General features: G+C 39.2%; 1 protein-coding gene across 1 annotated transcript in view; it reads right to left on the bottom strand.

Moving 5' to 3' along the window:
• The window catches only part of LOC150083579 (ovochymase-1-like), a 29,566-nt gene extending 14,625 nt beyond the window's left edge, over positions 1 to 14,941 (bottom strand). The window contains exons 1-7 of the mRNA XM_090378528.1: positions 14,884 to 14,941; positions 12,999 to 13,150; positions 12,466 to 12,691; positions 12,277 to 12,387; positions 2,818 to 3,022; positions 342 to 514; positions 70 to 232 (exon numbers count right to left, since the gene is read on the bottom strand). Of these exons, the coding sequence (XP_090234654.1) occupies positions 70 to 232; positions 342 to 514; positions 2,818 to 3,022; positions 12,277 to 12,387; positions 12,466 to 12,691; positions 12,999 to 13,150; positions 14,884 to 14,941 (1,088 nt within the window). The remainder of the gene's footprint in view (positions 1 to 69; positions 233 to 341; positions 515 to 2,817; positions 3,023 to 12,276; positions 12,388 to 12,465; positions 12,692 to 12,998; positions 13,151 to 14,883) is intronic.
• Between the last annotated feature and the right edge of the window lie 792 nt (positions 14,942 to 15,733).

Here is a 15,733-nt window from a genome sequence, read left to right as displayed (position 1 = left end):
ACAATTTTACGGTCTTTAGCCTGTCGTCACATGAAACAAGTTAATATTTCATTCTTTTGAGCTATATACATTTCTTTAATTGCTTCTGCTCGAGCTTTACATCTTTGAAGCTCTATTTCCAACTCTATAGATGTCATCTCAAGCTCGTCCCAAATACCAAGGATCTTAGTAGATACCTTTCCAGATATCCTATTTTCACTCTGTAGTAAGATATTTCTTAACTTTGTCCTTGCTTTTAATATATTATCAAAACTTAAGTAGTTCACCAAAAACCACCTTCCGTTTCTTTTTTCCCTGCTTCTTTTCCTTGGAAACTGAACCCTTAGACTTTCCTTTACTACTTTCACCCAAATCTTTTTGTTGTTCTACTTCATCAATAACTAATTGTTCTACCTCAGTGAGTCTTGCTTCATCCACTTCTTCCGAACTTTCACTTTCTGAATCATCGGAGGACTCACTCTGTGTAGAAATCTCCACCTCCACTCTCCTTTTAGGAAGAGAGCCAGTGCTTGACCTTTTTCCAGACATTGAAATTTTTAAAAGGCAAATCGCCAATTATTTACAAAAATTTAGAGTCAGACGGCTAATAACAACCCATACTCAAACAATAACTGAAACAAGAAATCAAAAATCTAACCGAAATCTAATTTAAAAACACCCCCCCCACTCAAGTTTAACGAGTGGGGGTCCCAGAAGCCTTTAATTAACTTGAGGGCACAGAATGGCAAAATTAACTATGAACTCAACTCTGCCTCACCCACTCAGACACCCGTTCAGCCGGCTAGGGGAAACCCCTAACCGCCCACCACAGACGCCGAGGACGTAGGGCAGCTAATCTAATTGCAACTCGTGCAATAACAGAAAACTATAACAGGTAACAATCAATAAAAATTTTATTTCAACCAAAATCAAATATCACACAATCACGATTGTGTGATATTTGATTTTGATCCTAAATAACCCTGTGTGTGACAGGTCTTAGTGATTTCGGTAGAGGTGAACTGCTGATATCGGGTAGCATTAATCTTCGCTGATCATCATCGACAGGGAATGCTGTGGTCTCAACAACGCGCTGGTTGGACTGGAAACGAGTGTGCTGGTTGGATGAGTCCAAATACCTGGTGCAACATGCACAGGCGTGTGTGGAGCAAGCAACTCGAGCATGGACCCATCGTGCCTGGTGGCTCACTATTTAGTAAGTTGGCAGTGCTTGCTTAATATGGGACATGTTTTGCTACCAAGAAAGAGAACCCCTAGTGCGTATAGGCCAACGTTTCACTGGTGAGGTCCACCAGCAGCTCATAGGAAACTACGCGCAACCCCGCCATGTTGCATTTTTCTCCGGACAGAAATCGACTGCTCCAAGACATATAATGAACCGTGTCTTCGGGCCTGCACCGTGCAAGAGTGATTCGAGGATCACAGTGAAGATAATTATATATATTTCTATCACTAGGGGAGAAATTGGCACTGTAAACATGAGATGGAATACTTAACTTAAGATTTGATTTTAACACCAGAACTTAGAAATCTACAGCTATTGTTCAATGTGCTTTCCTTCACTTGAGATGACATTCTGAAAATGGAGGACTGCGTGCGACACAGTTTCGCGTAGCATCTCTTTGGAGATGTTGGCTACATGCTGTTTAATGCTTGCTTTTCAAGTCAAATCGACAAGCACGTGTGCTGGCAAAGTAAACTCTGTCTTTCAGGTATCTCCATAGCCAGAAATCACAGGCATTGACGGCTGGCCAGAACCGTGAAAAGTTCTAAAAATGATTCGATCATTTCCGAAAGTTGAACGGGGCAGTTCCTTCACTTGTATACCAATGTGGGGAAGGGCACCATCTTGCACGAATACTACAGTTTCCAAGTAGTGTAGTGTCTTTCTTGCTGATCTGGAATAATGTGATCTCTTAGAACAGCGCAGTACCATGCACTAGTTACCGTACACCTTACGGTGGGGGGCATGTGTGTAGACTCTTCAAAGAAAAATGGTCCGATTATAAACTCTGCTGTAAGTCCACACCATACTGTAACGTATGAACTTTGTAGTGGTCTTTCATGCACACCAGATGGACGAGAAGTTCCCCATATTCGGCAGTTTTGTGCATTTACAGCCCCATGAAGAGTGAAGTGTGCCTCATCAAGCCACAAGATCATTCGAGCCCATCTGTCGTCAAGTTCCATACAAGCCACAAATCGTACAGCAAAGTCTATTCCTTGTTGCTGTTCACAAGACTTCAGTTCTTGAGATACGTGAATCTTGTACGGGAACCAGTGTAAAATTATTCAACGCACTTCACGTACAGTAGATCAAGGAAGGTTCAAGTCTCTTGACATACGTCTGGCAGGCACTACTCACTGGTAGTGTTTCGCATTCTGACCATTGCAATCTCCACTTCATCATCCACTACCACCGTTCGGATACGTGGTGGACCGCTGCTTGGAATTACACCTAACTCCCCACCCGGTCGCTTCAAATTTCTTTATTAGTTTCCGAAGGCTCCTCTGACAAGGTCAAAATGCCATTACACGAACCTTTAAGTTTTCGATATTCATGTAGTGCTGCATTAGCGTTACTTTTAGTAAAACAGTTTTGGTAGAACAGTTTTTCTAAAAGAGCACGTTTATTTTTTGTAAGAACCATAATGGTTATTGACAACGGCGTTGGCCTTTCTGCTTTTATTATATTTGTTAAACAGTTTCGTGAATTTAAGATATCGCTAAATGAAAGTTATGATTATTGCAATGATTCTTACGCTTCGTTCCAACAGAAAAGAATTATTCTAGAATGTGTAGTGGAGAAAAACTTACGTTATACAATGAGCCGCTGTTACTATCCATCTATCATTTATAATGGATCCTCCGCAGGTGTGTCCATTAGGTTCGACAAGTTTCACCTGCAGGTCAACTTGCCACGGCCAGCTTCCAGGGACTGCTTCTTCGCCACCAACAACCCGATCATCTTCTAGTAGTGGTGGTATATCCGAAATTCCACAACGTGGAAAGATCCAAAGCTCTAAACATATAAATAAATTTCATTAATTCCAATTCTGCTGACAATGGCAGTTAAGCTACTTTAATTTTGTTATATGGTTCCTCCAAAGAGCATCAACGGTTACAGAGACATAAGGCTGGTAATTAATCAAAAAAAAAACAAAAACAAAAACAAAAACAGGCTAAAAACATGATTGCATTAATGTAAGAATTGGGGTTCCCCAAGGATCAGGGGAACCCCAATGTGGGATATTCTTAAAATGACATCGATGAAGGGATATGTTTAAATTTGCAGATGATGTAAGGATGATGATTGGTAGAGTAGTTAATGATCATTGCCAAGCAGAGCTTCTTCAGAGTAACCATGATAAACTTCAGGGATGGTCACAGAAGTGGCAGCTATGCTTTAATCCAGCAAAGTGCAAGGTCTTATATCTGGGGAACAGTAACCTCAAAATAACTTATACACTTGGTGGAGTTAAACTAAAGCCAGTAGTGGAATAAAGGGACTTGGGTGTTAAGATACAGTCAGACATGAAGTTCTCCGAGCATTGTAGACAGCTTGTAAGGAAGGTCCATAGTGTCTAATTGATGATTAATTGAACATTTGCTAGTAGAGATAAAGATGTCATAATCCCATTATATAAGGCTATTATTTAACCATTTGGAATCCTGTGTTGAAATATGGATACTACGCTTAAAGAAAGACATTGTGCTTCTTGAAAGGGTCCAAAGACGGGTTATCGACTGGCAACCGGGTGTCCATATGAGGAAATGCTTCGAATATGTGGGTTGCACAGCTTGAAAATTAAGTACCTTAGAAGAGAATTTATTGAGGTGTTTAAGAATCTGAGAGTGAAAAGTAAAATGAATGAGGATGAAATTTTCACGATTATAAATTATTCTAGAACAAGGGGCGTAATTTCAAGTTACGGCGAAAGATTTTTGGATTGTATTGCAGGAAGTTTTATTTTAGCCTGCGAGGTATATATTACTGGAATAAGTTGCCTACACGAGTGGTGGAGGCTGGCAGTTTGTGAAAATTTATGAATAAATGAGAGATAGTCACTTTGCAGTTCAAGAGGACAGGCATACTTGTGGATGCAGTTCGTCAGCGATTGGGAATTGTCAAAAATGAAGGGAGTATATGATGGAGGGAGGATAGGACGGAGAATATGATAAGAACCTTGTCGATCAACTCAGCCCTGGAAAGATTGCGCAAGGCTCAAGGGGTAGAATTTTTTGCAGCGTGGTCTGTACTTGTTAACAGGAGAGACTGCTTCTACAGGGATGGGATACACTTAAATAGAAAGGGTGCAAGAATGTTTGCTAATGCTATCGATTCAGCGTTAGGTGGGTCGGAAAACTGATAGATTGGGGGGGGGGGAGAATACAAGGACTAATAGATTAAGAGTAGCCACTGGCAGAGGTGAAAGTGATTCTTGCACTGCTTCCATTGAAATGCAATTGAGCAGCAGCCTGGAAAACAAGATGCATGATATTTCAGAGACGGCTGGGAGCCATTGCGGTACAAGTAAACACATGGGTTGTGTTAGGGTAGCTAAGAATAGAAACAGGTGCAGGTATACTTGCGTGTACACCAATGCTAGGAGTTTAGTAAATAAATTTGATGAATTTGAGGTATTGCTCAAAACATCGAAGGCAGATATTGTTGGGATATCAGAGACGTGGTGTCACACAGATATAAGGGATGCAGAACTGCAATTTGGGGAGTACAATGTGTACAGAAAGGATAGACAGGATAGGAAGGGATAAGGGGTTATGCTGTTAGTTAAGAAACACATAAAATCCAAGGAAGTGAAGCCAGTCGAGTCAGTTTGGTGTGACATAAGCACTGCTAAAGCAAAAATAAGAGTAGGAGTGTGTTATAAGCCTAATGACTCTGATGAGTATAATAAGAAACTGTACAGGGAAATAGAGTGTGCCAGTAAATCAGAGAGTCTGATTTACTCTCTGATAATAGGGGATTTTCAGTACTGATAATCAGATCAAGATATTGACTGGAACTTGTGGATTGGTCACTCACACACAAGCAAGGCTTTGGTGAATTTATTGGATGATTGTTTTCTACAGCAGCGTGTTCGGGAGGCAACTAGAGGGAGTAATATTCTTGATCTGATTATCAGTAGTGATTCTTCATGTATTAAGAATCTGCAGATAGAGGAACCACTAGGTAGAAGTGATCACAGTGTGCTGAAGTGGGATTTACTCAAAGAGGTAACTACAATTAGGGGTAAAGGGAAGGGTTATTGCTTTCGTAAAGGCGACTACGATGGACTGAGACAGTATTTAAATTCTATACAGTGGGACCAACTGATGATGTTACCAACAGCAAATGCAAAATGGGATGCATTCAAAGAACTTATCTTGGAAGCTACTAGGCTTTACATACCAACTAAGAAATATTGTTCAAGGTTCAGGCCTAAATGGATGTCAGATAAACTAATGAGACTCGTAACAGAGAAGAAAAATGCATGGGGTACATACAAATTAACACTTGTATCTGTCATAGGCTTCTGACACAGAAGCCTATGACAGATACAAGTTGATCTGTAACCAAGCTACAAAGGAGGTTAGGCAGGCAAAGGCAGATTATGAGGAATCTTTGGCAAGGGATGCAAAGAAAAACAGCAAAGAGTTCTTTACTTATGTAAACTCTAGAAGGAAGAGGATGAATTGGATTGATCCACTGGATATTGATGGATCAACTGTTGATGATCCTGATCAGGTAGCTAACAAACTAAATCAATATTTTGCATCTACATTCACACATGAGGAGTTATTTAGCGAGGGGAAAGCCAGAGGTGAGTTAAACTATGGCAGTGAGCTGGATGATTTTATAATAACTGAGAGGAAAGTGCGGGAGAAATTGTTGAAGATAAATACAAGAAAGGCACCTGGGGTGGTGGGATCTATCCAGTTATATTAAAGGAGGCAGCAAAGGAAGTAAGCAAACCCTTAGCCATAATTATGAGAGCTTCTTTGAACTCAGGGGAGGTTCCCATGGTCTGGAGATGTGCAAATGTGACCCCAATTCAAAAAAGGAGGACAAATAATTATAGATAATTACGACACAAGTAATTATAGACATGTTAATTTAACTTTTTTTCCAGGAAAATTAATGGAGGCACTGGTTAAAGAAGCACTGCAGGATCATCTAGACAAGAATTCAGTTATAGCTCGGACACAGCATAGTTTTATGATAAAAGAGGCCTATGCGCTCCGGATTCATTACTACTAAAATTAAAATTTCAGTTGCTCTGAGCAACTGCAATTTTAATTTTAGTAGCATAGTTTTGTTAAGGGGAAGTCTTCCTGACCGATTTGATTGGATACTATGATGTGGTCACAAAGGAACTGGATGTAGGGAATAACTTTGATATCACATACTTGGATCTTAGAAAGGCTTTTGATACTTTTACACATGGAAGACTGCTGCACAAATTGGAGCAGTGTGACATTAGAGGCAAATTGCTGCTATGGATAAAGGGATGGTTGAGTGGGAGAAGACACAATGGTAATCAATGGACACTGTTTATCGGGGACTAATGTTATTAGGGGAGTCTCTCAGGGTTCAGTGTTTGGTCTATTGTTGTTTTCTGTATTTATAAATGATATTGGTGATGGTATATCAAGCTTAATGTCCAAGTTTGCAAACGATACGGTTGGTAGGGTTGTTAAGGAGACTAATGACGGATGACGGTACACTACTGCATCAGGATCTAGAAAAGTTGAGCAGGCGGGCTGACAGGTGGCAAATGAAATTTAACATTGACAAATGTAAAATACTACATATTCGAACCAGCAACTCTGTGGTACCACACTGACAGTGGTAGAGAACGAAAAGGACCTGGGGGTAATTGTGCAGGCAGATATTAAGATTTCTGAGCAGTGCAGACGGTCTGCAAGAGCAGCTCACAGTGTTTTGTCAATGATATACAGAATTTTTTCTAGCAGCGATAAAGGGGTGATTATCCCCTTGAACAACGCAATGGTCAGGCTACACATTGAGTACTGTATACAGGTCTGGAGGCCTCATTTCAAGAAGGATGTAGAGCTGCTGGAACGAGTACAGAGAAGGGCAACAAGATTAGTGAATGGATCAAAGGATTGCTCTTACGAAGAAAGGCTTTGCAAATTACAGTGTCTGGAGACTAGGCACCGGCGAGGTGATCTGATAGATGTGTATAAAGCTTTGAATGGTTTCAGAATGCTCAATGCTGATGGGATTCTTCTTATCGCTCAGAATAATCACCTGAGAGGGCATAAATTCAGATTGAGGAAAGAAGATGTAGGATAGATGTGTGGAAATTTGCCTTTAGCCAGCGGGTGGTTGGTTGGTGGAACAGACTTCCATCCCTTGTTGTGGAAGTTGATAGCCTAAATAAATTTAAGGCTCAGCTGGACAGGTATTTCGAACAAACGGAGGGGTGAAATGGGAGTGGCTTTTTCCCCCCCTTGGCTGATGCTGCATTAGCATGCTTTCTTGCATCATATGCCTCTACTAATGCTAATGCTAATGCTAAAAAAAGTCAATGAGAGAGTCATTTGCCGATTTGCTGATTCTGTTCAGTGGATTGAACTTCATAAAGTCAGTGGTCGCACAGAAGCAAGAGGAAACAGTGTAAGGTTCCTGACTTGTCTACAACGAACATTGAAGTTGATTTTGCTAAGGATTTCAGTGAAGGGTGATGTCAGCATTAACTCTTCTAGCGCAAAGAGAACTTAGATTAAGGTAATCACACAGCGATTCATAGTACACTGTGTGATGAAATAGAGGTTTAGGGAACGTAAGCTATCGGACAAAAGTTTTTTGGACTGCTTCTATTGAAGTCTTGGTGTGAGGATTCCAGATAGGTGAACCGAATTCAAGGATTGGCAGAGCAATGGTTTTATACAGGATAACAATACTGTATATACGTAGTTCTTGAATACACGAGAGTTCCGTTTGATAAATCCCAGTGTTTCGAATGCTTTGCTGATTTTAAGGACATGGATATCTAATTTAGCACTTCTGGAGAAGAGAACCCCCCAAGTCATTGATTTGGTCACGCCTCTACATGACCACTGAGTTGATAGTGTACTTCCCATATACTAGTTCCGAACATCTGCAGTATGAAAAAGAGATTATTTTGCATTTCGAGGGGTGAGCAGACAAGACATTCAGAGATAGATACGGACGGAAGTTTTTTGAAGGCACATTGAAGCTGCTGAGAATCGAATATCTCCTTCACTGCTGAGTATAACTTAAGGTCATCTGCATAGAGAACAACTTGAACATTGGAGGTGCAGATGAAAGAGGAAAGATCATTTATGAAAACAATGAAAATTAAAGGACGTAGAGGGGGGGGAGAGCCTTGAGGTACCCGAATTAGTGGAATAAAATGGTCCGAGTTCACTTGATCGATGATAACGCTCAAGGAACGATGTATAATATAGCTCCGTAGCCAGGAAAGCAAAGGGCAACGAATACAGCAGAATAGATAAGTTTTTCAAGAAGTTACTCACGTGGGATTTTATCAAATGCTTTCTTCATAGATATCTGTGTAAATATCATCAATTTGCAGATGGTTATCAAGAGCTTCAGAGGTGTATAGCCAGAAAGGAAGTAAATTTGTGACCACTGACTTTCCACTGCAGAAACCATGTTGATTCTGATCAATGAAAGGCCTGAAGAATTCGAAGAAACGTTAGCGTAATATTGTGTCGAAGATTTTAGCGAAGCTGTTTGCGTCTGCAATCATGTACATCACATTTATCTCCTTTTTTGAAAGCTGGACGAATGTTGACCTGCTTAAAGTGCTTCGAATGCTTATCCAGCCTGAGAGACAATTTGACGATCCGAAGTATAAGGGTGTCTATAAGATTCAGTGGCAAAAAATCTCATTTTTCCAATAGCGCAGACCTTAGTTTTTCCAAGTGATAGGAGTTGGCTGCCGGTATGCAATGTGACTCACAAGAGCGTTCTACACATGTTCGATCGGATTTAAGTTTGTCATCGTGTTGGTCACTGCAGTCGTTGGATATCTTCAGTTTCAAGATATTCAAGATTTCAAGATGTGCAATGGCGTTAACTAACATGAAAAGAAAATCTTGGCCAGCCGCACCCCTTAAAATTCGCTCATAGCATTTGATGATCTGTTCTCCGTACCTCTACACGGTTACCCCTATCAAAAACGTAGATGGGTGCGGCAAATGATTATTGTTCTGCACCACACGAGAACACCGCCTCTACCGTAAGTGTCCCTTTATCTGATGTTCGAGGGATGATGCCGCATTCCTCATTGTCTCGAGATTAAATAATGTCTACAATCTGTTTGTAGGCAATCATGTTTACATTGCCGCGTTGCTAAGCTCTGTAGTCCACATAATCGGAATCTTTCCTCGTACGTTCGTCCTTTTACCGATCCCACGATGCGAGTTTCCGTATTTGGACTCTCAAAAAGCTCAATGATGAGGTCTCCATACTTGAACTCAGTGTTCCAAATGTACCCTTACAATTGCCTCATACGATGGTACAATGACCTCCATATCTCTACAGGTTAATGTTTGATAAATCATGGGCTTTCCTGGCTTCCTGTTTACACTGCTCCGAAAACTTCATATCTGCCCGTATCACAATTCCCAGACCCCTTTCTTCCTCTACTGATTTTAATTCTACCACACAAAGTATATAAATTGGTGTTTACACTTGGGAAATGGGATCGCAAATCCCCAAGTATAAGACTTTCGATTTTTCTGCATTGAAACTTAGCTGCCACATTCTCGAAGTCTCTTCAAGTCCTCCTGAAGAAGCACTGCTTGACACCGATCATTAGCAACTCTTCCAATCTTTACATTTTTGCAAATTTTGCTATCATTCCCTTGATCCCTTCGTCGAAGTAGTTTTTATGAAAATGAGAAACAAGAGTGGTCCAAGAACGGTTCCTTGGAAGATCCCACTCCTGAACTAACACCAATCTGCAGAACATCCATTAATCACAACCCTCTTCCTTCTGCCCTGCAGCCATCCTGCAATCCATCTTAGTATCTTTCCAATAATCCTAACAAGTACCACTTATACAGTAACACCCCATGAGGGACCAAATCAAATGCCTTCCTAAATTCCAAATAAACTGCGTCGAGATTGTTCCCATCGTCCATCGAACGAGTAACTGTGTAAAAATAGCTTACCAGATTAGACAATTTTGATTTACTCTTAACAAAATCACATTGTGTGTCCTTCAGAATACCATTTCTTTGTAAATGTCCCTGGTTCGCCATCTTAATCATTGTCTCTAAGATTTTCCTCTACCATTGCAGCTGCAATTATCGATTTAGAAGTGCCCTTATGTATTGGCGATACGTTGGCACTTCTACAATCCAAATAAATCTCTTACGAGTCCAATGATGCCATCATAATTAACTTCAATGGTTCATGGCACTCTCTCACCACCTCCCTTAGAACTACTGGTTCATATGCCATCAACTATATTTAGTCTTTGAGAGAGAGTTGCATAAGAAAATATCGGGTTTTTCGTACTGCGCGCGCTTACGCACATTAGCAACTTAGGCCATATTGTGCCGTATATAATATGTCTGTAATTTTAAGTGTGTTTTAGTTGACTGTTTGCCTGAAACCAACCGCCTCAGCCACGTTGTGAAAAGGGCCCATAAAAATTTCTAGCGTCATTAACGGGATTAGAACTCAGATTTTTTCCACAAGGTGTGGGAAGGATGGTGATTATATAACTGTGCTACGCGGGAGGGCAGGGTTTTTTATAAAGCAAACCGACCTAAGAATACGTGTAATTGGAAACACAATATACCGAATCCTTACAGCCTGAGATGCTTTGGAACTTAGACCACACCTAATAAAAACAGCCATTGCAGAAAACAATCCAGAAATTTTTGCCAGCGTTTCAACAGAAATATATTTCCTATTTCACACATGAAATTCTTTATTTCATCTCCATTCTCACATAATGATTCAAATGCACTCAGTGTATCGTTTGTTCTACCGTTAAATGCCACCAGAACAAGAAGTGCAGCCTGTACTGAGTTTATATCATTCAGTAATCCATATAGCAAAATGAATCCCCACTTTACAAACATACACAGTTAGGGGTCCAAATGAACAGATGCATTCTTCTGTCGGTTGCAAGTTCAAAATTCTTCCATCGGTTTCAAATGATATATATATCTCCAATGCTTCATTAGTCCAGAGAACTCACATCCGCTGTGATAATATTCAGATTCGTTAAGTAAGAGATTATTGCAATAAAATAATCTTTATAACAATTGCCTCCATTGGCTCCTGGACCTGCTGTGTGATTTCATTGCACTTTTATCGACATTTAATATTTGTAACATGAGTGACAGCTTCGAGGCAACTTCTTCTCAAAATTGGCTTTCTCGTGGGTAGCACAGTTAGAATAATCACCGCCTTCTCCACACCATGGTGGAAAAGACTGAGTTCGAATCCCGTCAATGATGAGAGGAATTTTTAGAGATCTTTTTCAGAACGTGGCAGTGTTAGTCAGTCTCAGAGGACTGTAGCAATTTTTGCCCCTGGCAACTCGAGTTTTTCGTCAAGCTAATAGCAAATGGACTCCAGAACACGTGCAACTTACAAACATGCTATGTATGGCGCAATATGGCCTAAATTGTTGGTCCACCTAAAACTCTACAACAACAACCAACGTCAAAATTCGCCTTCGGTAGGTTCATGGTTCAAAACTAAACAAGATTTCCTGTTTAGTTCAATTTATAATCAAAATAACCTTTACAACATTAGCATAGTTGATATTTTACATATTGCATGCTTTTCTGAGTGTTTCAGTACTTTTGAAGGCATCGTGTATTTTGTCATTGACCTCATGGGTAGTACAGTTGGTAGAATCGCCGGGTTCCTCACGTCCGGTGGAAAAAATGATTTGTGTCAAAAATTGAAGCTTAAACTGTTAAGCAGTTTAGCTCTCATCTTTTTAAGCTTAAAAGTTGTTCTTGAAAAATTTGATTTAGTATGTTAAGTAGCAGTATTCGCCATCAAAACCAAACCATGAAATTCTGATCCAGATACAAACTCACGTTTTGAGGCCCCCTCTTTAACCGATATAATCAATTTTGCTTTCAACGGAACTTTCTCCTACCAAACTCGGTCCCCAAACACGAATCCCTCAGAAATTGTGCTTCTTTTATTCTTTAAGATTCAGGACCTGATACCCACTACTAGAAATACTTTAAATAAAAGGATTACAAACAGAATTCGCTTACCACAGAATTCTTCATCTGATCCGTCTTCACAGTCATCAGTTCCGTTACACTCAGCATCAATGGGGACACACTTTCTGTTCGTACATTGGAATTCTTGACTCTCACAGAGACCTGCAAAAGCAATAAAAAAGAGGTGATCCAGTATATTCTCATAAACAGTTGGGCACATTCAATGAACAATGCACTTACTTTTTTCTGAAGTAGCTTCAACCTGAATATTAAATCCTCTTCTGTTGATCATGAAGTCTGTTATGAAATTAATTGATATGGAATCGCTGAAGAATATTTTATCTCGAGGCCGGTCTCTGCCACAAAATCTCCCTTCAAGCCCATAATTGGTAAAAATGTCCAGTCTATCTCCCTCACATAACGATGTTACTTCCAGATCAAAATCCACGAAAGAAATTTTAATTTCCTATTTCGAAAAAGAAACACGTCATTCTCTATTATTATGTATTACTTTATAAACGATTTAATTAACAAAACAAGACACGTGGTTATTTTCAAATGTATTACTAATTTACAAGTCCAGTTGTAAATCTAGCGCTTTAAGTTCAAAAGAGCTGATTGGGATGATCAGCTCTTTGGAATTTCAGGTCCTGGTTAAAGATCATAAATGAACTTTCTTCAAATAATGGATGAAGATCACACAAATTATCTTTCTTCAGATTAAGGAAAAGATCCATGCCAATAGATGGTATATTAAACATAAAAATACTCACATAACCACCAGGGGCTTGCACAGAATAACTACAGTTCAAGTTACTGGAGTAGTTCTTTTTATCCAAGTAGCCAGGACTAAAGATGGAGATTATTGTATTGGCTGATAAGTCTATGTGTCTCGGTTTATCGGGTCCACATGGATCTGTGTCGCCTAAAAAACAAATACAAAATTAGTCCTTATTTTGTGTTACATTTGAAACATTTTTTTATTTGCATGTCACACTGTTTTATTTGCAAAAAAATTAAAATTAGTGCAGAAAATAAATAGCTTTAGGCTGACTTACAGCAAAAATACTTTGACAAAGAATAAAAATGAGTTGTTTGCAATTTCTTTCATTTTAGAAACACGTTCCCTCGTCCGTAGTACAGTTAATATAACCCTCTCTTTCCCACACGGGGTGAAAAGACTTGAGTTCGAATCCATCAACGAGACAAAGAATTTTTGCGGGCCCTTTTTGACAACGTGGCTAAATCAATCGATCTCAAGCGAGGGTTTCATGGTTTTTTCCTCCAGAAACTTGGGTTTCTCGTCCAGCAAAAAGCAAATCGACTACAAATCACACGCAATTAAAGACATAATACCGTGCAATATGGTGTTAGTTGCGGATTCCACCCCCAAAAAATCCTTCAATTACAGAAGAATCAACAAACATTCTACAGAGCACTAATATTCACAGTAATACAACCAAAATAGACGTTAATTAAATATATCATTGTTGACTGTTCAGACAGAGCTTGCTATGTGATGTGCAGAATGTATTCCTGTAAAAAAAAGTATATGATCTGCAGTTCTTTTGAGTCTTCTTCATCGAGAAACATTCTGAACTATCGGGAAGATCCTGGAAACAGTAATTTTTTGGGCAAGGTAGTCAAAACCGCGGACGTTTGCTAACCCTCATCGCTCCTTGAAAATCATTTTCAAATACGCTGATTTGATTATCTCATAAATGAAATACTTTACTTATAAGTTCCAACAGAACTGGTGTTTGATATCACAATATAGAAGTGGTTATAATTAAAGTATGTGTTGATCGCCATTGACAAACCATGAATCGTCCAGATAAGGTTTGCCTTCAACCCGCCCAAAGAGTAACATGCGGACTGGAGAGGAACTTTGTCCATAACGCATGAAAATAATGTTTATTCTTATTTTCCAAAATGAGGGCATTCACATTGGCACTTAGTCGGAAATGAGCCTCATCGGTTCTTAAGGTGTTCTTTCATAGCCAGAAAAAGGACAGTAAATTCAGTACGCTTTGGTAATCAAATGGATCTTTTAAAGGAACTCATAATTTTGCCAATGCAATTTCAGAAAGGATCCTCTTCTTAATTTCTTTAACCGATGTTTCACTGATTTGGTAAAAAAGCTTCACCAAGAAAGCACGACCTTTCATTTCCAACACCATGTTGCCTTTCTATATCCATTTTGTCGTTGCATCTGCTTTTATATCTAAGACATACGCATTACAAGTCATGTCATGTAATTCACTTTGCATATCAACAACAATTCAACACCAAGTGCGCATCAAGTAACACTTTTTTATACCTTTTCTTTCGTTTACGTGTGGACAGTCTTTGCAAATATCAATTCTGAGCGATTAACGATTTTCACTAACATGAATCCAAAGTGATGAATTCATTTCATTTCACCTACATGAATCCAAAAAACTACCACATCAAATTTTCGTAAGCACAGAGTAAGATGCAGGTACGGTACACTTAATTATATTATAACTTTCTGTTATTTGTAATATAATTTTTAGATAGATGTATATTAGAAGAAAGTTGTTTGTGTTTGCTGTTATTAAAGCTATTATCTTTGAATAATACTACTACTGAGGCCAATCTTTAAGAAAAATGATGATTAAGAAATATTTAACATACCATACACAGTAGACATTAAAATCAAAGCAATCGTGACTATGGACGTTACTAACACCATCATGGATCTCTGTACAGGAATGACAACCGAGATGTTCTATTTGGACATTTAAATAGTTAATCACCAGAAGGATTCGTTCTCACCTTATCTCGTCTTGATAACAAAGGTCCATGAGACTGTTTCCAGGTGAAAAGATATGACATACTGCCTTGAAGGCTACCTGACAATATACAGACCTTTCTGCTTAATTTCTACTATGTGCCCCATTGAACGAACAAATTCTTTTTAGCCTTCAGAACGAATATTTGATTTTTATCTGTGAATATTTTCTTTGTTAATGTTCCGTTCTGTTAACATTTTTGTAGGTATTTTTCACAATGGTTGAGTTAGTCAGTCTCATGCGAGAGATTGGTTTTGTTTTTCTCTCAGAAACGAGGGTTTTCCTCCAACAAACAGCAAATCGACTACAGAACACACGCAATTTACAGACATATTATATATGGCGTGGCTTAAGTTGTTAATGCCCCTAAATCCCTGCTACAACCAAATAAATAAATAGTATGTTGTATTACTAACTAAATAATAAGTTCTATTGCCGTAAGTGCCCGGACACCCCTGGAAATTTGATAAAATGAACCGTAACGTGAACCTCAGTTGTCTTATAATGGGGAATTTTAATTTCCCAGGTACTGATGGATCTTGAAGATTGGTCACTCACACACTAGCAGGGCTTTTGTGGATTTATTGGATGATTGTTTTCTACATCAGCATGAGAGTAGCAACCAGAGGGAGTAATACTCTTGATCTGATTATTAGCACTGATTATTCATGGATAAAGAATCTGCAGATTTC

Source organism: Mastigoproctus giganteus, chromosome 7 (assembly GCF_048544385.1).
Source record: "Mastigoproctus giganteus isolate SK-2022 chromosome 7, ASM4854438v1, whole genome shotgun sequence".
Classification (NCBI taxonomy): Eukaryota; Metazoa; Arthropoda; class Arachnida; order Uropygi; family Thelyphonidae; genus Mastigoproctus; species Mastigoproctus giganteus.
This window is presented reverse-complemented; position numbering and strand designations above follow the sequence as displayed.